This window comes from Hyperolius riggenbachi, chromosome 9 (assembly GCF_040937935.1).
Source record: "Hyperolius riggenbachi isolate aHypRig1 chromosome 9, aHypRig1.pri, whole genome shotgun sequence".
Classification (NCBI taxonomy): Eukaryota; Metazoa; Chordata; class Amphibia; order Anura; family Hyperoliidae; genus Hyperolius; species Hyperolius riggenbachi.
The window spans coordinates 23,772,084-23,797,743 of record NC_090654.1 but is presented as its reverse complement, the minus strand read 5'-3'; the positions used below and the strand labels follow the sequence as shown (position 1 = coordinate 23,797,743).

The following is a 25,660-nucleotide window of genomic DNA, read 5'->3' as shown; positions in this document are numbered from 1 at the left end:
TTTTAGTCACATTTTATTGCTCGAAATTGCATGATGAGCTGGTTGATCTTCGTAATTTTGCAACACGGAAAGAATGTTGGTTACTATACATGTCTTATGATAAGTAGATACACAATTTGTGGAGCCAGTATGTTTCAAATGGCCCAGCGAGAAAGTCCATAGGAAACAAAAGTTCTCCAATCACAGCAACGTATACAACTTGAAGAACTCGGCTAAACTCGGCAATTAATCCATGCCATGCACTGATGAGGATCAAACAATCCGAAACAGTCTGTATGCATGTTTGATTATTATGGCTCTGTACAGTTTAACAAGCTGACACATCATTGCATTCCAGCGGTTCTGGAGGTGTGTTTAGCTTCTAAGGGTACAATGGTTAATTTGCATATATTCAGCAGTGGTGCTCTGGGAGACATCTCGAGCTCACTCCAACCTGAATTATCGCAAATTCTTTCTGTTTTAGGAAAGCAAATTTTTGTTTTTCTTAACATCTTAGTAAGGGGGCTTTTAGGACCATTGTAGTCCCTTACACACTCCAATGAGTTCTGGGTCACCATGAGCTTGCTGGTTAGTCTCTACAATGGTGAAACACTGCCTAAATGTATAAATATTGTAAAAAATTGATATGGTAGGACATTACACTGTCTATGGAAAAGATTAAATTATGAGCTCCTCTGAGGACAGTCAGTGACATGGCTATGTACTCTTAATGTGCTGCAGAAGAGGTTGGTGCTATATAAATACATAATATGGTAGGACATTAGACTACAACTATGGTAGGATTAGAGTGTGAGCTCCTCTGAGGACAGTCAGTGACATGACTATGTACTCTGTAAAGTGCTGCAGAAGAGGTTGGTGCTATACAAATAATAATGCCTTATGGAGCATACACATACAATTTTGATTAGCCATTGTTTAGCCAATTTTACCACTACCATGTAGTATGAGTGCTAACTACAGATTAGCATTTAGAATTTATATAGCGCCAACACCTTCCGCAGTGATGTACAGTATATAGTCTTGTCACTTCCTGCCCCTCAAAGAGTGCTAACCACTATGTCACCATGCTGCCCCAGATTGTGTAGGCAATACTACACTTAGATGGTAAAATTGGCCATTCACAGTTGGATAGGACTATGTTAGGGATTAGACCGTAAGCTCCACTGAAGGCAGTCAGTGACATGACTATGTAGTCTGTAAAGTTCTGCAGAAGAGGTCAGTGCTATATAAATAATACTGTAGGACTAGGACTGCTAGGGATTAGATTGTGAGCTCCTTTGAGGACAGTCAGCGACATTACCATGTTCTATATGAAAACTAAAACCATTGATTGCAATTCAAAAAACGTATGTGGTCAATGTAGTTTCATCAGAGCATTTCTAAAGCGGTGTAAGCATCAATGAGGTTTCTGTGAAATCTGCTTTACATGTCTGACAGTAGGAGATAAGGCGGGTGTTCCCAGTCTATCCAGCAGATGGCGGTAGACAGCAGGGAAAATGTGAGCGCTGCAGATGCATATAAAGTCTCAGTGCGCAGAAGCAGCCATGTTCCCATCAGAGCAGCCTGGTTAACCCCTTGTGAGATGCAAGGCCTTGCTGAAGCTAATCATGGCTTCTCCCACTGCAGTCCTCCTCCCCTGCTCTGTACGCAACATCCTGTTTTCCTTCTGCTGCAGTGTTTAATGTGTTCATACCACTACCCCGGGCAGATCAGCAGCTACACAGCACTTGTGATCGCATAGCCCGGGGAATACGCGGAATATCCTCCTTCCCCCTCCACAGCCAGAGACACAGCTGCAAGATCACAGCTCAGCCTACACTGTGCACTCTCATTATTAGGCATTTATATAGCACTGACATCTTCTGTAGCACATTACAGAGTACATAGTCATGTCACTTACTGTCCTCACAGCAGCTCACAATCTAATCCCTGCCATAGTCATAGTCTAATGTCCTACCATATTATTATTATTATGTATTTATATAGCACTGACATCTTCTGCAGCACATTACAGAGTACATAGTCATGTCACTGACTGTCCTCAGACTATGGCTATGGTAGGATTAGAGTGTAAGCTGCTCTGAGGACAGTCAGTGACATGACTATGTACTCTAATGTGCTGCAGAAGATGTCAGTGCTATATAAATACATAATAATAATAATAATAATAATAATAATAATATGGGAGGACATTAGACTGGCTATGGTAGGATTAGAGTGTGAGCTGCTCTAATGTCCTCCCATATTATTACGTATTTATATAGCACTGACATCTTCTGCAGCACTGTACAGAGTACATAGTCATGTCACTGACTGTCCTCAGAGGAACTCGCAATCTAATCCTACCATAGCCATAGTCTAATGTCCTCCCATATTATTATGTATTTATATATCCATACCTCCCAAATTTGAGCTGAGAAAGAGGGACACTTAAATAGAAACTCCGACCAAGAATTGAACTTTATCCCAATCAGTGGCTGATACCCCCTTTTACATGATAATCTATTCTTTTCACAAACAGACCATCAGGGGGCGCTGTATGGCTGATATTGTGGTGAAAGCCCTCCCACAAAAATTCGGAGTACTACTCTTGGCAGTTTCCATTCTGTGAACCCTGTTGCATTGTGGGAAATGGCTGTTTACAGCGGTTTTCAGCTGCCTAGGGCTTGGTGATATTTTAGTCTCCACCAAAACCAAGAAGAAAAAAAAAGTGACTATCAGCGGTGGGCATGAAGTGCTATCTTGCCTAAGGTCCCCATTTCATCTTAATGCTTTTCGTGGGGGAACCATTAGAACGAGGGGGAATGGAGAGAAATTTACACCAGAAATGATCACAATCTAGCTCTGCTATTGTAATCTTGAGGGGGAGCCTTTATTAGCCTATTGAAGTAACCAGTCCAGCTGCTGTGCTACACAGAGTGGAACCATTGTGTCTCAGAACTGCAGAAGGGAAGCGTCAGGCTGGGCGGAACGTACAGTTCCTATCACTAGTTCTTCGGAAAAGTCAAACTGTTTGTTCTGATCCTTTCAGGATACGCGGCCGTTACGCAGGGCTGGACGAGCTAAGCAGCCGATTATGTCAGGTCTGAGCAGTCTTTAGGTTTGTCTGTGTTCAGCAGCCAATACTTTAAGTGCAATGTCTGCACAGAGCGTAATCCTGGGGCTGCCCTAACCTCCTGGAACCCCCCCCTCCCTCCAGAGCAAGCAGGGATCAGCCAATCTCCAGACACAAGAAATGGAGGGTAGTCTTGCAGATGTTCTCCTGGAGACCTAGAAATAGAAGCGCTAACCCTGGACGTCTGAGCCGTGCGGAGAATAGGGGTCAGTGTGTGGCAGATCATGTCCCGCCAGTCTGAACATGCGATTTCTTAGAGACTGCGCCCCTTTCTGCTGGACCTAATGCAACTAGCACAAAAATACACCACACAAATTCACCTCTTGGACATGACAAGATCTCAACGACAAGGGAAAGCATTCGTAATTACATGAGGGGTAGAGGACACCTGGAGTGAGTGGGATACGGATGCTGCCATATTTATTGCCTTTTAAACAATGCCAGTTGTAATTTTTACCAATACTAATTGATATTCTATCGCTTAACCTGACCCCAGTTTAACTCGAACCCCCAGTATTGATGGCTAACCTCAACGGCCTCCAACCCAACCAATACTTAGCCAACCAATGCCCAACCAATCCCTCCATCCAATACCTAGTCAACCCATACAAACAATGCCTAACTCAAACCAAACCAACCTCTCCAACCAATGCCTAGCCCTCCCCGCCAACCAATCTCCAACGCAAAGAAACCCCTCCAACCATAAAAAACATCCCCTCCACTAATGCCTAGCTAGCTCTATCACCACCACCACAATCCCCTCTGATATTTGTGCCGCCTTTGCCATTTTATTGTTAGAGGAGTCTGGGAAGTTTAGGCACCAATGGCTACAAATAGTAGGCAGTGTTATTCAGTAGCAGCATTTAGTTGGTCCCTTCTCAAGCTCCATAAAAGTCAGTACAAACATGCGCTTCAGCTCAGTACTATGCCAGCAGCTTTAGTACAAATTGTATGCCGCTTGCAATTGGGGCAATCCAATGCAGTTCCTGCAAATCTTAACTCTTTGCATCACATGAACCTGAGACGAGGTGGAAATAGGTTTATACATACCTGGGGTTCCTCCAGCCCCCTCCACGCTGCCGTCCCTTGCCTCCAGTACCCCCTGGTAGCAGCCTCATTCTTCGCAGCCAGTCGCGCAGGTGCAGTGCAGCCAAGCACGCTCCCTATATCGCTCCCACGGCTGGGTGTGTTCTGCACCTGTGTAGTAGTACTGCACAGAGCACTCTGATGAAGGACCTTTGTGCATTTAAAACATGTCAGCTACTCCTTAAAACTGATTTTATTTTATTTAATAAAGGATTCAAAGGCTGTCAATAAAAGCCTTTAACTCTTATCAAATGCTTGTAATTTATGCTTCAATACCCCACGGAAACAACTGACAAAAAGATCCAAACACTGAAGCAGCAAACCAGTGGAAGCAAATATTTGTGCTATTCTCAAAACTTGTGGCCATAACTGTACAAAACGTGAAATTTCCATGGAAGCCAAAATCAGGGATGGGCTCAGTAGTTACAAGTAGAGATGTCGGCGAACGGTTCGGGAACCGTTCGCCAGCAAACACCCACACAGAGGCGCTCAAACTTATTGCTTGACCCACTGAGTTGTGCTCCCATTTTTGCCTGAGGAGGCGGGGTCACGCCCGCGAAACGCGTTGCATTTGTTGAGTTGAATAAATTACTTGACAATTCTATTTTATTGAGACTCAAGTGAGTTTTCTTTTTTTGTAAGAGGGAGGTGAGTCCACCTTAACATCCCCCTCTCCTTTTAAGCGGTTTTTAAAACGTTTTACTCTACTCTGGCGCCTCTGTATACCGAGTTTTTGCTGACCCCACCCTGTACTACTTCCTGGTCGCTATGACCCGCAGTAGTACGGCTGCGCTGGGCCAGGGGGGGGGGGGGGGGGAACGTCATTGATCATGCGCCTGTTGCCGGGCACTTTCTGCGCATGTGCGTGACGTCATGAGTCTACTCTACGTACTACTCCGGGTCATATTGACCCAGGAGTAGTAGCGGCCCATAGGGGTTCGCCAGCGAACGGCTCGCCTACATCCCTAGTTACAAGTTCATAACTACTTGGATTTGAAACCTTAATTACCTCAGGTGTAACTGCAGGAAACAGGGAGGGGGGGGGGGGGGGGTGTTAACTTACCCAGAAGTCCTCAGGAGTCTCTGCGTATCTACCCCTCGCGAGCAACTTCTGTGGCGTTCCACGACTCATTACCGCACACAAGTCGCCTGTGAGGGAATGATACACAGAGGAGGATTCCGCGGAACTTCTGGGTAAGTTAACACCACCAGTTTCCCACGGTCCCACCTGAGGAAATCAAACTTGATCATCATTTCGATTCAGACTAGCTACAAACTCTTAGCTACTCGGAAGCCCATCCATAGCCAAAATAAGCACCCCTGGACCACCGTGACCTCTAGCTGGGAAGTTGCCGTGTGTGTGGTTAGCGTTTCAGGTCACGCATTAGGCTTTGGTAGCGCTGGTTTCCAGTTTGTGTATTGTCAGGCTGCCTCCAGCTAAATTCCAGCATATGTATTGTTTTCAATTAGCAATACAGGTCCAGTTTTTTAAAATAGTGGAAATAGCGTACTGAATAATGTTGCTTATGGTTTACAATATTCATTTATAGAGGATTTAGTCCGTGTTTGCCCATTGTAAATCTTTCCTCTCTCTGATTTACATTCTGACATTTATCACTGGGGGTGACATCTGGAGTTCTGTCAGGTGATCTGTACAGAATGTTTTTGTTCTATGCACACAGGGAGATGTTGCTTGCTTGGCTGTTGGAAACAGCTGTTACTTCCCACAATGCAACAAGGCTCCCACAGTGTGATGTCAGCACCATGGTCCTGACATCACACCGTGGGAGGGGTTTCACCTCAATATCAGCCACACAGAGCCCCTCTGATGATCCGTTTGAGAAAAGGTAAACATTTCTCATGGGAAAGGGGGAGATCAGCTACTGATCAGAATGAAGTGCAATGCTGGGTTGAGTAGGAAGTACTGGAGTAGGAATAAAGTTACGAATGCGGCCACACTCGGCAGGAAGTTTGTGAATGAAACCCACAGTTCCAGCTTGTGTCTGTAGATACTTGTGGTTAATGCCAGTGTTTTCCTAACACTAATCATGGCAGGGTTCGTCTTAACCAGCTAGGGGTGACCTTATGATCTTCTCCTTGTGTGATAATTGTCTCAGATGCCTGCTCTGGGTGTTGCCTCTTCCAGGGTAGAGAGATGCATGCTGGGAAGCTTTGGCTTTTGTGGTCAACACCTGTGACCTGATGCTGCTCCTCTGCAGCATGATGCAAACTAGCTTTTAAAGGGAACCCAAGGTGAGACTTATATGGAGGCTGACATTTGCTTTTAAAGGGGTTCTTTCGCGAAATAGGCAGTTAAAGGGGAACTTCAGCCTAAATAAACATACTGTCATTGAGTTACATTAGTTATGTTAATTAGAATAGATAGGTAATATAAATTATTACAAAAAGTAGGCAGTTAAAAAAAATGTGATAGATGACAGGTTTTGGGCCAATCCATCTTTTTAAGGGGGATTCTCAGGGCTTTCTTGGTTTTCAACAGCATTTCCTGAACAGTTGCACAATCTAACTGACATAATAGTGTGCAAGTGGTTAGGGAGGCCGGCTGGTATCTTGCTATTCTGGCAGTTAAACTGCTGTTCAGGAAATGCTGTTGAAAACCAAGAAAGCCCTGAGAATCCCCCTTAAAAAGATGGACTGGCCCAAAACCTGTCATCTGTCACATTTTTTAACTGCCTACTTTTTTCGCGAAATAACCCCTTTAAGCAATGCACATTGCCTGGCTGTCCTGCTGATCCTCTGCCTCTAATACTTTTAGCCATAGACCCTGAACAAGCATGCAAAGACATTTCTGGCAAGATTAGCCATATGCTCTATTCAGACACTACTGACCAGGAAGATCAGCAGGACAGCCAGGCAACTGGTATGGTTTAAAAGACAAATATAGCAGCCTACGTGCATCTCACCTCGAGTTCCTTTTAGAGCCCTTCTAAAAACTTGATGCGTTGCGTCCTACTTCTGCAAATGGGACAAGACGCAACAACGCAGAAGAGTAAAAAAAAAAAAAAAAAAAAAAAAAACACCCTTTAAAAGGGAAGGTTCGCAGAGACTATAAAAAACAAACTGCACAGAAGCCGACCCGGAAGCAGACCTGTCGAAGTCGGCTTCTTCACCGCTGGACGCCAGGAGGGAGAGGAGCTGCGGCGAGGGCACTGATCGACTGCCAGGAGCTGGAAGAAGCCCCAGGTAAGTGCAGTTTGTTTTTTATAGTCTGCGTGGATCTTCCCTTTAATGGCATAAAACACAGAATTGTAAGATTCACTGGCCGCTCATGGCGGCAGAACGCCGAGGCCCACTCTGCGGCGCAAGCCTCTGGGTCTGGGCCTGTCTCTGACTTCACTGGAGCACATGCCGCTCAGTTCCCATTAGATAAGCAGCGGACGCGCTCTCAGTATGCACTCTGCTGCTATAAACAATGACTACGTGTGCGCACAGCGTGTCAGCTGATCTGCTGACAGGCTCTCTGTGGATTAGTCACTTTGGATTCCTTTAATTTTGATTGGTTTAGTGCTACTAGTTATCACCCGTGATAGCCAATGCTGGGCTTGTTGCTGAGATTGCGCTCACACCAAGTGCTTGTGTTGCTGAAGACTTGTGCCTGTCTCTTGACTAAGCTTCTAGATTGGATACCCGTTACCGACCCGGCTTGTTGAAAGGATTCGCATGAACGCTGCCTGCATGGACCCTCGCCTGATTGACCTTGCATCAGTCTAGTGATTACTTCAGCCATTCCCTGTTACCTTGTCTTTGTCTGGATTGCTCCAATCTACAGACCTCAGGTGACTATTCAGTATATTACTTTCAAATACTTTCAAATGTCAGAATAAAGGGCCTTGCTCTCACATTGTGAAGGACCTTCCAGAGAGGTAGGAAGATAACCGTCTCCTACTCAGATCAGATCTCTTCTCCTCATGCTTTGTCTGTCGGGGTTCCCCAAGGCTCTGTCCTTGGTCCCCTCTTTTCCATCTACATGCATGGTCTTGGTGATTTAATCAACTCATTCGGGTTTCAATACCACCTCTATGCAGACGATACACAACTTTACCTCTCTGCCCCAGACCTTAACTCCCTCCTTAAACGTGTTCCTGACTGCTTGCCTGCTATATCCTCCTTCATGTCCTCTCGCTTCCTAAAACTTAATATGAGTAAAACAGAACTAATAATTTTTCCACCGTCTCTGTCCACCTCCCTGCCTGAAATTACAATAAATGTTAATAACACTCCCATAACTTCAGTTCCCAAAGCTCGGTGCTTGGGGGTGATATTCGATATTCACTCCATAACCAGCTCCTGCCATCTCCAACTCAAAAACATATCTCGCATCCGTCCCTTTCTCACTCAAGACAACTAAAATGTTAATACATTCTCTCATAATTTCTCGTCTGGACTACTGCAACGTACTACTTTGTGGACTACCGTCTAACAAACTGGCCCCGGCTCCAGTCGGTACTGAACTCAGCTGCTCGTCTCATTCATCTTTCTTCTCTATCTTCCTCAGCTGACCCTCTCTGTCAAGCTCTTCACTGGCTGCAAATTAACCAGAGGATTCAGTTCAAACTCCTAACCTACAATTCTCTCCACAATCTCACTCTCCCCGGTACATATCCTCACTAATCTCCAGATACAAACCCAATCGCAATCTCAGATCGGCACATGATCTTCTGTTGTCCTCCTCTAGAATCAACTCTTCACATTCACGTTTACAAGACTTCGCATGCGCTTCACCCCTCCTCTGGAATGCCCTCCCACAACACATCCGTCACTCGCCAACCTTTGTTACCTTTAAACGCTCTCTAAAAACACACTTGTTCCGACAAGCATATGTTTTACCTTAAGCCACTTCCCTTTGTACTAAGACCAAATTGCACTCCTACTAGGTATACTAAAACACACAGCCTCTATATATTTGCTGCATACTACCCTTCCTCTTGTTTCCCCCCCATTCCCTTTAGATTGTAAGCTCGCAAGGGCAGGGCTCTCTCCCCCTTTTGTGTCTTGGTAACCATTATACATTTTATTCATCATGTTAATTTTATCACTGTCATTACCAATTCTATAATTTGTATTTTGTATCATTTTGTATTTTGTCACTAATTCTGTATTTTGTATATTGGTGTACACCATTGTCTGTATTATTATGTACCCCATGTTTGTTTCTTACTTTGTACAGCACCATGGAATATGTTGGCGCTCTATAAATCAATAATAATAATAATAATAATAGATACATTGCATTACTGTGTTTGCTGTCTGCCAGCCTGTATGCTACATCTGCCTGCAGGGTATTGTAGATTGTATTAGGAAGGAGCTTTCGCAGGTGTTAGGGCTGGGCTATAGATCAGGCATATGGGCATACAATCTGACTCACAGCAGGTGACCAGACAAGCCTGACAAGAATGCTTCCAAAAATTATGCATTTATGCGGACAACTTTGTTACATGGATATCTGCAACAAAAAAAAATCATGCACAACTAGGTTATATAAAACAAAAAAAAATAATAATTATCTCCAACGCACCCCAAGGAAATTCAATAAAGTATTAAAAAAAACAAAAAAAAAAAAACACACCACTACAGAAGAGGCCACACCTGGGGACAAGGTGGGACACAGGACAATAATTGGCGGAGAACTTACAAGATGCTCCTAAAAAATGGACGTACCAGGTTTACTATTTTTTTCCACTTGGTTTTTGCCCTCTAGGTGCGTCATATTCCGGAACGTCTCACAGCATATGCCGAAAACTATGGTACTAGGTCTACCAAGGCAGTAGGTTGTTCCGGTGTCTGTATTTGGTGTACACCATTGTCTGTATTATGTATCCCATGTTTGTACAGCACCACAGAGTATGTTGTCGCTTTATAAATCAGTAATATAGCATTGTCTTATGACATCACTAGGGCGAGTCTGTACTCCCGCTAGAGACAGGAGCTTACCAAGATAGATGTCTCCAAAGGAGCCGCTTCCAATCTTTCTTCCCAGCCTGTATTTATTTCCGACTCTCAGTTCCATCTTTAAACCTGTGAACAAAAGAAACCAAGAAATTGCATGAGATGCCGTTTGCTTTCACCCTCATGCCAGTTATAGTCGAGAAATAAAGGGCCATACACTGGGGACACCTTTATCAGCCACTGACGCACAATAAAGCGGACCTGAACTCAGAACTTCCTCTCTGCTCTAAGGCCCCATTCACGCTACAGCGTTTTGCCGGCGATTTCGGCAAACCGCTCAAGCGCTAGTGCAATAGAAACCTATGGGCCAGTTTTCACTTGGGCGATTGGCAAATGCGTAGCCTGCACCATATTCAGGCGATTTCCCGGCGATCGCGTTTCAGTGCTATAGAAGCACTAAACACGATCGCGGGAAAATCGCTGCCGTGTCCAGTGATTTTTCCATGTTAAAACCGTGGGGAAATCACTCCCGCAAAACGACCGGCGGTAATAGCCGGCGTTTTGCGCTTTTAAGTGTGAATGGGTCCTAAAAGATAAGCAACAACATACTTCATGTAGTTAAGGTTACTCTTTTAAGAATAGCTTCAACAATCAATACAGATCAAATTCAAGAAACAATTACAACTTAATTAGCACATTAATAGCATCCTTTGCATGCCTGTGTTAGGTGTTAAGTCAACCCAAGGTAAGTTCCATAGCAATACCAGTTGCCAGGCTATCCTGCTGATCCTCTGCCTCTAAGATCAGGCGTTTTTGACATGGTCAGGTCTGACAAGATTAGCTGCATGCTAGTTTCTGGTGTTATTCAGACACTACTGAAGCCAAAAAGACTAGCAGGGTTGCCAGGCAACTGGTATTGATTAAAAGGAAATAAATATGGCAGCCTCCATATCACTCACCTCGGGTTCACTTTACTAGCTTTCTTAATGGAAGTACCAGTTGTGACAGGGAATATGCAGCTGGTAAAGGCAGAGTAAACAAACATGCAGCCTTCTAGGCAGACCTTTATATCTGGCTTTTTCACCCTTCAGAGAATCTCCTGCCAATGCTTAAGACACCTGCACAACCAGGCGTGCCAGGCTGGCAGGAAGCTGACACTCCGACGGGAGTAACACCCAGCTGCTCCGTGCCTGGGAATGCAATGTGCTTCCAGAGCCCAGCCCAGGAGAACATTATGTCCAGGGATCTGCCAGAGGAAGTAAACTTGTGCTGCCGTCCGCGTGAAGACGAAGGGGAGGCAACATGCGGCAAGAGACATGCAGAGACTGACTCCACGCTCTCCGCCAGGCCTGGCTACCTCCCTGCACAGCTCAGGAGACGGCCTCTGCAATACACAGGACAGCAGGCAATGTACACTCTCCCATCAGGCCTGGCTACCTCCCTGCACAGCTCAGGAGACAGCCTCTGCAATACACAGGACAGCAGGCAATGTACACTCTCCCATCAGGCCTGGCTACCTCCCTGCACAGCTCAGGAGACAGCCTCTGCAATACACAGGACAGCAGGCAATCTACACTCGCCCATCAGGCCTGGCTACCTCCCTGCACAGCTCAGGAGACAGCCTCTGCAATACACAGGACAGCAGGCAATCTACACTCTCCCATCAGGCCTGGCTACCTCCCTGCACAGCTCAGGAGACGGCCTCTGCAATACACAGGACAGCAGGCAATCTACACTCGCCCATCAGGCCTGGCTACCTCCCTGCACAGCTCAGGAGACGGCCTCTGCAATACACAGGACAGCAGGCAATCTACACTCGCCCATCAGGCCTGGCTACCTCCCTGCACAGCTCAGGAAACAGCCTCTGCAACACAGGACAGCAGGCAATGTACACTCTCCCATCAGGCCTGGCTACCTCCCTGCACAGCTCAGGAGACGGCCTCTGCAATACATAGGACAGCAGGATTTTTTATTTTTTGTTTGTTTTGTTTTTTTAAATAGGGTGGCTAACATTTATTTCATGTTAAAAGGACAACTGTAGCGAGAGGCATCTGAAGGGCTGCCCTATATATTTCCTTCTAAAAATCATTTTTATTAAACATCTTTAGCAATATCAGCAGTGCTAAAACGCTGCATTCCCGTGGCAGAACGAAGTCATTAAACCCCCTAAATCCCCGGGGAAAATGCGGGGCGTGCTTCCTGTGAGAGGCAGAGCTTTGTGCGGTAGCCCTGCCTCTACACGCGTCAATCTCCGCCTCCTCTGTCTTCTTTCACTGAGAGGGGCAGCGATCAGTGGGGATTGACGCTAATTGAGGCACAGCTACAGCGCCAAACTGCCTCCCCAGACAGCAAAATCCACAACTTGGATCCTAGGTCAAAGTTCCTCTTCAAAGGACACCTGAAAGAATATGGAGGCTGCCATATTTCATTTTAAGCATGCATGCTTGTTTCTGGCGAGATTCAGACATTACTGCGGCCAAAGATCAGCAGGGCTGCCAGGCAACTGGCATTGTTTAACAGGAAATATGGCAGCCTCCATAAACTTCTAACTTCAGGTTCCCTTTAAGCCAGGTCTTAAACTGAATGCAAAACCTTCATTTGTTCACAGCAGCTAGACAGCACCATATACTATAGGATAAACACACACTAAAAACAGCAAACACTTTATTCATGACTGCATAATGCAGAGAGGCAGGACTATTATTTAGCAGCAAGAAAGTCATGTTCTTGTAACGCCAGTTCAAATAACAGTAATCTCGCTGTATATACTGGCTGAAGAGAAGCCAGAAAAATTGCCAGGTCACCAATAACACAGAGCCAGACAAATCCAGAGTCATTCTAGTTTGTTACAATGACAGCGACCATGCCAAAAGCGCTACAAATACTGTCTTCATAAAAATGGGCAGTATTTACATGTGACCGCTTTACACCACCCTCCCTGTTCAAGACTCCCACAGTACATCACTTCAGGACAGTGGGTGAAACCATGTAGCTGGTTTAAATTGGAGGGGGGGGGGGGGGGGTAGCCTGGGACATGAAAAATAAAATAATGAACCCAAATGAATCAGATTTACTGTTCTATAAGCATGGATTGAGTTGTGCCAGAAATGGAATGGGCACAACAGGAAGGAAGTAAGAGATAGTAGATATGACACAATCTACAGCATGGTAAGCAAGTTGCATTAATAGGCATTAACAATATGCAAATGTCGCCAACAGCAACAAAGTCTCTAAAGAGGGCGTGGTTGTGAAGAGAGTTCAAGAGGCTGACAGCCGGGGGGGGGGGGGGGGGGGGGAGAGAAGAGGAGAAAAAAAAAAAATGTTCCTATAGCCTGAGGTCCTGGTGGAAATGGCATGGAACATTCAGCCTGATGGGAGCCGACTAAAGAAGCTGTGGCCTGGGTGTGATGGGTAGTTGGCAATCCTCAACGTGCAGTATAGTGTGTGCGTGCGTGCGTGCGTATATTCCCAATGATCCCTTCCGCTGATCTGATGACCCACTGTAGTTTGTGTCTGTCACTGGCGGAGCAGCCAGCATACCAGACCAGGAAGGAAGAATGGAGGGGGCAGATTCTGTAGTGGCAGCTAGAAGCACCTTCCTGGGCCATACCCAACTCCTGCAGTTCTACTTTCTTATATACAGGAGTGAGAAAAGGTTATGCAGACAAGTCCCTGCCGATGCATAGGAGAAGGGGGGGGGGAGGGGTAGAACCACTAGACCACTAGGGAAGCTATATTGGAAAGGGGGGGGGGGTTGGGGGAACAGCCCACCGTAGAAGCTATATTGGTATTGGGGAGGGGGAGAAGCACTAGGCCTACTTCTAAAAAGGTTTAAAGGACAACTGTAACTAGAGGGATATGGAGGCGGCCATATTTATTTCCTTTTAAACAATACCAGTTGCCTGGCTGTCCTGCTGATCCTCTGCCGCTAATACTTTTTAGCCATCGCCCCTGAACAAGCATGCAGCAGATCAGATGTTTCTGACATTGTCAGAGCTGATGAGATTAGCTGCATGCTTGTTTCTGGTGCGATTCACACTTCTGCAGCCAGATAGATCAGGACGACTGCCAGGCAACTGGCATTGTTTAAAAAGAAAATATGGCAGCCTCCATATAACTCACTACAGTTGTCCTTTAAGACTGAATCCAAAACTTACTAATATCCCCCCCCCCAAAAAAAAAAATCTATGTTTTTGATATTAAAGCATATAGAAACCCATACACACATTGTTGTGTCCTAAAGAAACGATCATAGGACCTGTACCCGATTTCCTACACAGGTGGCAGAACTTGTTGGTGGGGAATTATGTAAGGGAATTATGTAAGCACACCGATGAGATTCTTAGATACCAAAATGTAATTACCAGGCGCGTTGAGTCATCTGGCCACAGTGATTTGTTTAGTCCCGACCTAAAGATAGGCAAGTCTCAACTCCTAGTGTGTCATAGGGTGTCAGAGAGACACACAGTCCCTCAGGGGGAGATTTAAAACAACCAAAACCAGCATGTAATTAAGATCAGTGAGAGTAAGCTGTGCATCTCAAGCGGGGTTAAAAAGACTTCACTGATAACTGGGAATCGGAAGTGAACACAAACTCATTGCACCTCTCCAATAACTCCTCATGCTGACAGCTATGAGGGCCATAACTATAAATCATGGGGGACCCCAGCAAATTGAGAGAATCCAATCTCCAGTGTTGCCAAACCCTTCCTCTGGATGCCACGCCCACAGCTAGGATGACCATCTGCCTGGAATCATAAGAGTGGTCACATGACCCCGATGACACTGCTGTATTTCAGCAGTACACACAGTGCAGCTACTCAGTGGAACACTGCCTCATGAAGAGACATCTGAGTGCGTGGCAACTACCAGACACGCTGGTGACAAATGCCCATCTCTGTGAGATTCTTATGTCAACGATGCCAATACATTGCCATTATCTAAAGCTTCCTACACACTAGGCCGCAGCAGCCATTGGGGAAAGAAAGAGGAGGGGGGGGGGGGGGGGGGGGGAAGAGACAACTGAGAATTGCACAGGAAAAAGAAAAAAAAAAAAAAAAAAAAAAAAAAAGTGATGATAAACAGATTATAGTTGATATACATCAATCCATCCTGTACTTGTGCTAAGTTTGGCACTTCCAGGTCCTCATTTTTGCGCCTCACTTAAAATGGATCCGAGATAAACTTTTACTCATTGCATAATTGTGTTCATTACATATAGTTTATAGGGCATTCCTCAAGCCAAATACTTTTTTTGTTTTAATACTCTAATTCCCTATAAACTAAACAAGCCTCGCCCACAGCTTTTTAGAGTGCCTTGGCACTGTAGCAAGGGTTTATGGGAGCTCAGTCTGGGCAGGAGGAGGCTACTAGCCATTGATTTCAGAGGCAGAGGGGAGAAGGAGAGGGGACTGAATTTACACACAGGCAAGCTGATAGCATCTCCAGCCCTCAGCCTGTGACAATGTGACAAACAGAACATGGCTGCCCTCATTGTATCACAGCAATAAATAACGATTAACTTTTGAATCTGTTTGCAGCTAGATGTGCTGCGTTAACTATCTAAACTTTAGATAAGATATATAGACAAGTTACTTGTTATACTTAGTCATTCATCTCGGATCCGCTTTAAAAGGTCCAATCGGTGAACTAACATGGTTTCATCCATAACTATATTTAAATGCATGTTGAGGTCATTCGCTTGGCTCTAACCAATCGGGGGATTGCGTGTTTTCAGATAACCGTGGACTAGCGGTGTGTACAGAGCTAAAGCATAATTAGTGTCACATGCCTTTACCTCGGCCCCATAGTTTAAGAGATTTCCCGCTCTCTCTTTATACAGGTCCTCTTACGTAGCGAACAAAAGGAACACTTTGCAGAAACAATATATAGGCCATACCATAAACATTTTTTACATTCTACTGACATGAGTATCACAACCAGACAGCTCATTTTATTTATTGTACATCGTAAATATGACTTCCTGAAGAGTCATAGCATTCAGAGTGTACGATTATAGGTTTCTCTGGCGCTTCAGCTACTCGCAGAGATCTGTACATCTAGGGATCGGCAGTGAGATACAAATCATTTCTAGTGGACACAGGATTATGAAAAATTATGCAACTTGAAGATGGACCAATCAAATTTTACCTCAGCAGGATTTGATTGGTTCATTTTCAAAACTGCATAAATTTGCATCACCTCAAAATTTCCATCTCATTGACCATCTCTATGTACATCTACAAAGACCGCTAGGACACCCATGCAGTAGGGATAGTCATTGAGATGCAAACATTTTTTGAGTTTATGCTAAATGTATGCAAAATGTAAGCAGCTTAAAAATAGACAGCTGCATTTGAGTGCAAGCTATGTAAAAATGGCATCAACTGAATTCTCTTCTCGCTCATCCCTGCTATACAGTTTTCACCTTACTGTATCATATAGATCCCTCTCTGATGAAATCTGATCAAAGATGATCTACTGCCTGTCCACACAATGCAGACAGATTTCTATTTGAAATTGTCCTACCGCCACTGCCTGCCGGGCCGCACCAGTGTGTGTGTGTGTGTGTACTCCCCGGGCCCTTGGCGAGAGCGTTGGAAGACCAGGCCGGATTTACCATGAAGGCATTGTAGGCACATGCCTACAGGCGCCTGAAGATGGAAAGGCAGTTCCCCCCTTCCTCCCTGAGTGCCTCCCTCCCTCCTTCCCTATGCAGAGTACCGAGCAGTGCATAAATGAGAGGTTACTCATCCGGGTCTTGGCATTTAACTGACCAGATCTCCCTTCAGTCGCAGGTACCTCTAGCTACTTAAAGGATACCCCAACTGAAATGTGACATAATGAGATAGACATGTGTATGTACAGTGCCTAGCACACAGATAACTATGCTGTGTTCCTTTTCTTCTTTCTCTGCCTGAAAGAGTTAAATATCAGGTATGTAAGTGGCTGACTCAGTCCTGACTCAGACAGGAAGTGACTACAGTGTGACCCTCACTGATAAGAAATTCCCTTTTACCTCTTTCTTGCTCTCAGAAGCCATTTTCTGCTAGAAAAGTGTTTTATAGTTGGAATTTCTTATCAGTGAGGGTCACACTGTAGTCACTTCCTGTCTGAGTCAGGACTGAGTCAGCCACTTGCATACCTTATATTTAACTCTTTCAGGCAGAAAAATAAAAAAAGGAACACAGCATAGTTATTTGTGTGCTAGGCACTGTACATACACATGTCTATCTCATTATGTCACATTTCAGTTGGGGTATCCTTTAAAGAAAACCTGTAACTCACCTCGGGTGGGGGAAGCTTTGGGATCCTATTGATGCTTCCCCCGTCATCCTCGCTCCCACAGCAGCAGCAATAAAGCTCCCCAAACAGCGGGAGATGTAAATATTTACCTTCCCAGGTCTAGCGCAGGCGCAGTATCGGCTCTCTGCTCGGAGATAGGCGAAACTAGCAGATTGCTGTTGGCCCGCTCTACTGCGCAGGTGCAAGTCTCCTGCGCAGTAGAGCGGACCCGACAGATATCGGCTTTTTTCGCCTATCTCCGTGCTAAGAGCCGCAACAGCGCCCACGCTGGAGCCAGGAAAGGTAAATAAATCAGCGCTCATCGAGGAAGGATTGCCAGACACTTTGGGGGAGCCAGCGCTGGACTGCCTGCAGCTACAGGGGAGGGGGAAACCTCATTGGGACCCTGAGGCTTCCACCTCCCGAGATTTTTTTTTGTTACACGTCCTGAGGATACACCGCTGGCTACCTAATACGAAGGGGCACCAGTAGCTACCTATGACTGGCAAGGGAAATCAGGGAGAAGTGACAGCACACGTGATGCGGTTCAGCAGGCGTTTGTAGGCTCATGGGGGGCGGAGTCTAGGGTGCCAGGACATCTGTGCCTTTAGGCTCCTGTGAGGTAAATTCAGGCCTGGGACTCGCAGGCTCACCTGTTATGTGGGCTTGACTCAGCGCCTCCTCTGGTGTGTTCTTGAATGGCCAGCGCCTGTACCAAGCGACACCGCTACAAATATGGACATCGGCTCTTGTGGTGACTGGTGGGCATGCAAAACTCCCCACGGCCCCGAGGATGAGGGGGACTGGGGTGGAGAGACCAGCCAAAAATCCATTCGATGTTGTGAATTTAAATGCAGTTACCATCATCCACCCGATCAAGCCCTTGTGACCAAAATTTTCCAGCATGCCCAATCGATCCTTTTAACAGATTTTGGCCTGAAATCAGGTGGCATCGATCTCTGCCACATTCCATCAATATGATTGAATCCGTTGGATATCTATCCTAAAAATTGAGTAATGTATGGGCATGCTAAGGCCTCTTATCCACAGACAGTTGAACTGTGTGCGCAGCGAGCAGTTACCAGGCAGCAGCGAGCAGTTACCAGGCAGCAGCGAGCAGTTACCAGGCAGCAGCGAGCAGTTACCAGGCAGCAGCGAGCAGTTACCAGGCAGCAGCGAGCAGTTACCAGGCAGCAGCGAGCAGTTACCAGGCAGTTATCAGGCAGCAGTGAGCAGTTACCAGGCAGCAGCAAGCAGTTACCAGGCAGTTATCAGGCAGCAGTGAGCAGTTTGAGAGGCATTTCACTGCCTATCAACTTTCCGTGGAAAAGAGACCTAAAGGTGGCCACTAACGATCAAATTTCTAGTGAAAAATCATTTAAACGATCAGATAATTGTAATCGGAAGAAAAATCGTTCACTACACCATCAACGAACCAATCTTTGCTTCCCATCACAACCAACAAGAAAAACCAAATTTTGGTTTGATCAAAATCCAATCTGATGACTATTTTCATAATTGTTCTTAATCGACAGATTATTCACAACCAATCTGATCAGAATTTCTGATCACTCAAACGATTTTTCGCTATAAATTGGATTGTTAGTGACCACCTTACCACTACAACCCTGAACAGATCATGGCATCCTAGGCCAGGCATGGGCAAACTTGGCCCTCCAGCTGTTGAGGAACTACAAGTCCCACAATGCATTGAAAGAGTCCGACAGCCACAGTCATGACTCAAAGGCAAATGCATTGTGGGATTTGTAGAAACATACCTGACTCCATGTGAAGTTGGAGACATCCTAAATTAGCGGATGGAGTTTCCAGTATGCATGCTGTAAGCACACCTGACACCCATGACAAAGAGGCCTTTGTTGCGTAAAAAGCATTTGAAATATCGGGTGGCACTGTGGCGTACAGTATACAGTCAGATGGGCAAATATATACAGCAATGCATCTTTAAGGCCATCGCTCGCACATGACTATGTACTCTGAAGTGCTACATAAAATACATAATAAGATAGGACATTACAATAGGACTATGGCAGAGATTAGATTGTGAACTCCTCTGAGGACAGTCAGTGACATGACTATGTACTCTGTAAAGTGCTGCAGGAGATCTCAGTGCCATATAAATACTGTACATACTAAAACAGTTCATATTTTTCATATGTAGTAAAACACTTCATAAAATGTTTTCATTATAAGCATTTTATTTTTATAATGTTGGTGAAGCGGAGAGTTCATTTTTTAACTAAAACTAAAATCATACCTTACTTGCATGGAGTCCCCTATAAGTTCTATTATTGGTTTTCTATGGGACTGTTTACTGCCACTTTAAACGACACCTCCCCCGCAGCAATCACTGAAAATCCACCTAACCATTTTCCATCATAGTATACAAGAATGTACGCAAGTATAATTCAGTGAACATCCGTCATACACAGTTCCTCTGGCCAAATGGAACCACAGATGCGCTACAATGTCTTAAAGAAAACCTGAACTCAAAATTAAAGGACAACTGAAGAGAAAGGTATTTGGAGGCTGCCATGTTTATTTCCTTTTAAATTTAAGTAATACCAGTTGCCTGGTTGTCCTGCTGATCCTCTGTCTCTAATACTTTTACCCACAGCCCCTGAACAAGCATGCAGCAGATCAGGGGTTTCTGACATTGTCAGATCTGACAAGATTAGCTGCATGCTCGTTTCTGGTGTGATTCAGACACTGCTGCAGCCAAATAGACCAGGAGCACTGCCAGGCAACTGGTATTGTTTAAAAGGAAATAAACATGGCAGCCACCATAGACTTCTCACTTCAGTTTTAAATGTCAAAATCATCATACACACATCATACTTACCTCCCATGTAGTTTATTAATCAATCTTTTCCTCCTCTCCTGCATCCTGTTTGTCCACTGATCAGTGGAATTCTTCCTCCTCTATTTTGAAAATGGCCATTACCCCATAACAGCTTTCAGGTCAGCACAGTGTTCAACTGTAATAGCGCCCACTTGAGCCATAGGGAAACATGGACATTACCTTGCTCATCAGTTGTCCTTTCAGCTATAACTGACAGCAACTGATATTTCAGCTCTAACAAAACCTTGTCAGAACGAGAAGGAATCTTTGTTAGAAGAAAACTGAGCTTCTGAGAGGAACTGACGGGGAGGTAAGTATGTAATCATTTGCAATTTTTTTTTTTATTTTTTTTTTTTATAATAAATTGTACTTTGTTCAGGTTCCCTTTAAGGATGTGAAGAAAGCAGCTCACATTTGCGGAAGGAATTTCCAGGACAGTGTAGGGATAAGCGAAGGTCATCACCGCACCGCCGTATACAAACGCCTGCTCTCAGAAACCACAACATGGAGGGTTCCCTAGCAACACGTACACACTGTTCTCAAGTAGCTGCTGATAGACATCCAACACTTAGGAAAGCAGGCTCCACAGCATTCAGCAATTACCACCCAAAACAAGGCTCGTCTCCATGGACTAAGAGGCTTCTGTAGAAGCAAAATTCCCCATAAAACACTGGATGGAAGTAGCCAGGCTGGTCACATGTTACCGTCTTCACCATGGCAACAGTACAGCCCTGGGCAGGTGACAAACACCTCACTCACTTCCTCCTCATCCTTAATCACTTCACTATTGATAATTCCAGATGTACCATAAGGCCCCGTAGGAGAGGCGGCTCACTACCCTCACCTAGTGCCTCCTTCCCTATGCAAAGTCCTGCTGAGATTCATTCCACTGACGAGATCTCCCTTCAGTCAGGAGGCACCTCTAGCTATGGTACTTAATACTGAGATTCCTCTAGCTGCCTAATACTTGGGCGCACCCCAGGTAAGTTAAACTTACCCGGGGCTTCTAATGGCCCCCACAGACCTCCTGTGCTCACCCAGCCACTCACTGATGCTCCGGCCCCGACTCCGGTTCACTTCTGGAATTTCCAACTTTGAAGTCTGAAAACCACTGCGCCTACGTTGCCGAGTCCTCGCTCCTGCTGACGTCACCAGAAGCGTACTGCACAGGCGCAGACCATACTGGACCAAAAGAAACAATCCTGCGCTATCTTCCCACCCTGATGGTGTAGTGTTTAAAAGAGTGCTGCTCCAAATGCTGGGTGGTGCCAGTGGATCTATAAAAATACAAAAAGGAACAGCGCACCTCTAGTGCAATAAAATTTTCTAAAAATTGACACGTATTAAAAGTTACACTCACAGTGCATCAGTAGGTACATGCGCCTGTTAGGCTTGCCGGCAGTCCTCTCCTCTCACCCGCGCTTGGCCAGAGCAGCGAGGACCGATGACACTGGTGGGGAGCTGGAAGGTCCCCTGACGAAGGCGTTGTTAACGCCGAAACGCGTCGTGACGTCAGACGGCATCTCCGCGTCCTGGCTCCGCCCACCGCTTCCAGCTCCCCACCAGTGTCATCAGTCCCCGCTGCTCTGGCCAAGCGCGGGTGAGAGGAGAGGACTGCCGGCAGGCCTAACAGGCGCATGTACCTGCTGGTACACTGAGTGTAACTTTTAATGAGTGTCAATTTTTAGTTAAAAAAAAAAAGTTTTATTGCAGACCATACTGGGCCTGCGCAATACACTGCTGTTGACGTCAGTGTGTGCGAGGGTAAGTTCAACTTTTTTTTCCCCCATACAGTACTCCTGTAAAGGACAACTGAAGTGAGAGGTGTATGTAGGCTGCCATATTTCCTGTTAAAGGGAACCTTAACTGAGAGGAATATGGAAGTTTCCTTTTAAACAATACCAGTTGCCTGGCAATCCTGCCGATCTCTGTGGCTGAATCACACACCCGAAACATGCATGCAGTTAATTCAGTCTGACTTCAGTCAGAGCACCAGATCTGCATGCTTATTGAGGGGCTGTGGCTGAAAGTATTAGAGACACAGGATCAGCAGGGATGTTGGGCAACTGGTATTATTTTAAAAGGAAAAATCCACATCCTCAGTTTAGGTTCCCTTTAAACAATATCAGCTGCCCAGCAGCCCTGCTGGTCTATTTGGCTTCAGTAGAGTGTCAGATCTGACAAGATTAGCCGCATGCTTGCTTCTGGTGCTATTCAATGTCAGAAACACCTGATCTGCTGCATGCTTGTTCAGGGGCTACAGCTAAACGTCTAAGAGGCAGAGGATCAGCAGGACAGCCAGGCAACTGGTATTGCTTAAAGAGTACCTGAGCCAAAGCTCGGGTACAAAATCAGATATTTATCTAAAGAGAGGGAAGCCTCGGGATCCTATTGAGGATTCTCTCACTACTCTGTGGTCCCCTGTTGCTGAGCGCTGCCCCATGGAAGATTAGTGACAATTCATTAGGATCCAGGAGGTTTTCTCTCTCTTTAGATAAGTATCTGATTGTGAGCTTGAACTTCAGGTCAGTTTCGCTTTAAAAGAGAAATAAATATGGCAGCCACCATAAACCTCTCCTTAGGCCTGGTTCACACTAGTGTTTTTTCCGGACCCGGATCGTATACTGTACAAACGGAACAGACGAGGAAGGGTCCAATGTAAAGGTATGGATCCGTACACACTCGTCCGTTCCACCTAGTCCGGATCCTGATGCGGATTGCGTTCCGGATTTTTCCAACACGCACTATTTTTGCGGAACGTCGCCGCCACCGGAACTGATCCGGACAGTTTTCCAGCACACCAGGAACTAATGCAAAACGGAAATTGACTTCACACTGACTATAAATCCGGACGTCTCTACCCCACTTCCTGTGCCTCTCTATGATCCAGCAGCCATTTTGGGACACATGTTGCTGGACTAAAACAGCTCCCAGTTCATTCTGGAGTGGCTAGGCAGCAGCATGGCAGAGCTGAGGACGTACTCCACGGAGGACCTGAATGCCCAGGTGCAGGCCCGGCCTGCCCTGTGGGACAAGGGCAATGCTCTGGGAGGAGATTGCCAGGGTGTATGTGGAGGGGTTTGAGGACTGATTCAAAACAGAAACCGATTAAAGCGGAATCGGAAATGTATGCAGTGTGCAAGAGGCCTTAAAACATATGCAGAACGGATGAAAACCCGGGATGCAAACGGGACGGATCCTGACCGGATCGCAAACGGACCGGAACCGCATCTGCATTCCATTTTGTCAGAAAACGTAGGTGTGAATCAGGCCTTACAGTTGTCTAAACGCCAACATTGATTCAGAATTAAGATCCCACAGGGAAAAGATCTTGCAATACAAAACAAAAAAAAATTAGTAACAAACTAGTAGCCACCTACAAATCAAGGCATACAAAATCAGAGAATTGCAGCCCATTTTAAACGAGGTCTCTGAAAAAAAATAATCTTTCCAGAATCCCCAAACTTTCCCTTTAGTCAGTTGCCTGATCTCGGACACAAACCGGTTAACAGGAAGTTCCCTTCTGATTTGACAACATTACACAATGAGGCCAGGGTAAACACTGCACAGTGTGCAACAACATTAACAAGTACCTAAGACAAGAGGGCTACTAAGGCTGACCTATTTATGTCCTTTGCACATCAGCAGGACAGCCAAATAATCTGCATTGTTTAAAGAGAACCCGAGGTGTGTTTTAAGAATGTTATCTGCATACAGAGGCTGGATCTGTCTATACAGCCCAGCCTCTGTTGCTATCCCAAACCCCACTAAGGTCCCCCTGCACTCTGCAATCCCTCATAAATCACAGCTGTGCTGTGAGTCTGTGTTTACATCTGTAGTGTCAGTCTCAGCTGCTCCCTCGCCTCCTGCATAGCTCCGGTCCCTGCCCCCGTCCCTTCCCTCCAATCAGCAGGGAGGGAAGGGATGCAGGCGGGGACTGGAGTTCTGCAGGAGGCGGGGAGAGCAGCAGACTGACACTATAGAGATAAACACAGCCAGCTCTGACAAGCTGTTTGTCAGCAGCGTGGCTGTGATTTATGAGGGATTGCAGAGTGCAGGGGGACCTTAGGGGGGTTTGGGATAGCAACAGAGGCTGGGCTGTATAGGCAGATCCAGCCTCTGTATGCAGATAATATTCTTCAAACCCACCTCGGGTTCTCTTTAAGATTTGCAACCTGCAAACGTTTTTGCACACAAAAAAAAAAAAAAAAAAAGCACCCAATCCTGCATCAAGTCACCTGATTCTTCTAGCGAAAAGTCTAATAACAGATGGCATCTACAAATACTGAAATATAAGGGCCCATACACACTGCTGTGCTTGCACTAAAAAAAAAAATAAAAAAGAAAAATAAAAACCACGTGATTTGAAAAGCGCAGCAGAGTACAGACCGCAACTCCTCTATAGCAAGTGATAGTGTATATTCCTTATTTAGAAGATTTAATAAAAGCTGTGTGGATCTAAATGTTGACTATATACTGAATATTTTCACTTTTTTTCTTAGAGCTCATCAGAATTTGAAATCATTTTAAAGTACGCCTGTACTGGACTGAAAACTATAGACTTACTTACCTGGGACCACTTCCAGCCCTTCCGAGTCTGGCAAGTCGCTCAGCGCCCTCTGGATCCCCTCAATTCTCTCACTCTGACATTCCTTCGACTGCAGTACCATTAGGCATAGCTCGCAAACTGTCCCCCTTTTTGGAGGGACAGTCTCTCTTTGGGAGCATAATCCCTCTTTCTACCTCATTGTCCCTCTTTCAGGGCTGATGTATAGAGCTATGTAAATATACAGTATGTATTTTTCTATCGAAAATTGTGTTTAAATCCACTCTAAACTTTATTCCCGTCCTTTAAATTGATACATTTCTTATTTTCAAAATATTATGAAGGAAAATGAAACAGGATAGAAAGGACCAGCCTAGTTTGAATGATAAAACATTTTTCTTTTGAAATCCTTATGGGATGCGTAACTAGGGGTGTGCCGGGGTGTGGCTAAAGGTGTGGAAAGGGGTGTGGCTTAGGTGCCACTATTTCTCATCTCAAAAAGTTGGGAGATATGCATGCGCGCTCCCATCGCTGGAAGTGTTGAGGGTTATGGAAACAATAGGGATATGGTGGCTGCCATATTTCCTTTTAACCAATACCAGTTGCCTGGCTGTCCTGCTGATCCTCTAATACTTTTAGCCATGGCCCCTGAACATGCATGCAGCAGATCAGGTGTTTGACAGTACTGTCAAATCTGACAAGATTAGCTGCATGCTTGTTTCAGGCAGGGCTGTGGAGTCAGTACAAAAATCAGACTGACTCCTCAGGTTAGGAAACCACCGACTCAGAGTACCGAAAATTGCGCCGACTCCACAGCCCTGGTTTCAGGTGTATGATTCAGACACTACTGCAGCCAAATAGA

The 25,660-nt window shown here is 45.5% G+C and overlaps 1 protein-coding gene across 1 annotated transcript in view; it reads right to left on the bottom strand.

The window, feature by feature from the left end:
* CSNK1E (casein kinase 1 epsilon) overlaps positions 1-25,660 on the bottom strand; it is a 72,177-nt gene that overhangs the window by 21,862 nt on the left and 24,655 nt on the right. The window contains exon 2 of the mRNA XM_068252132.1: positions 10,154-10,237. Within this exon, the coding sequence (XP_068108233.1) occupies positions 10,154-10,237 (84 nt within the window). The remainder of the gene's footprint in view (positions 1-10,153; positions 10,238-25,660) is intronic.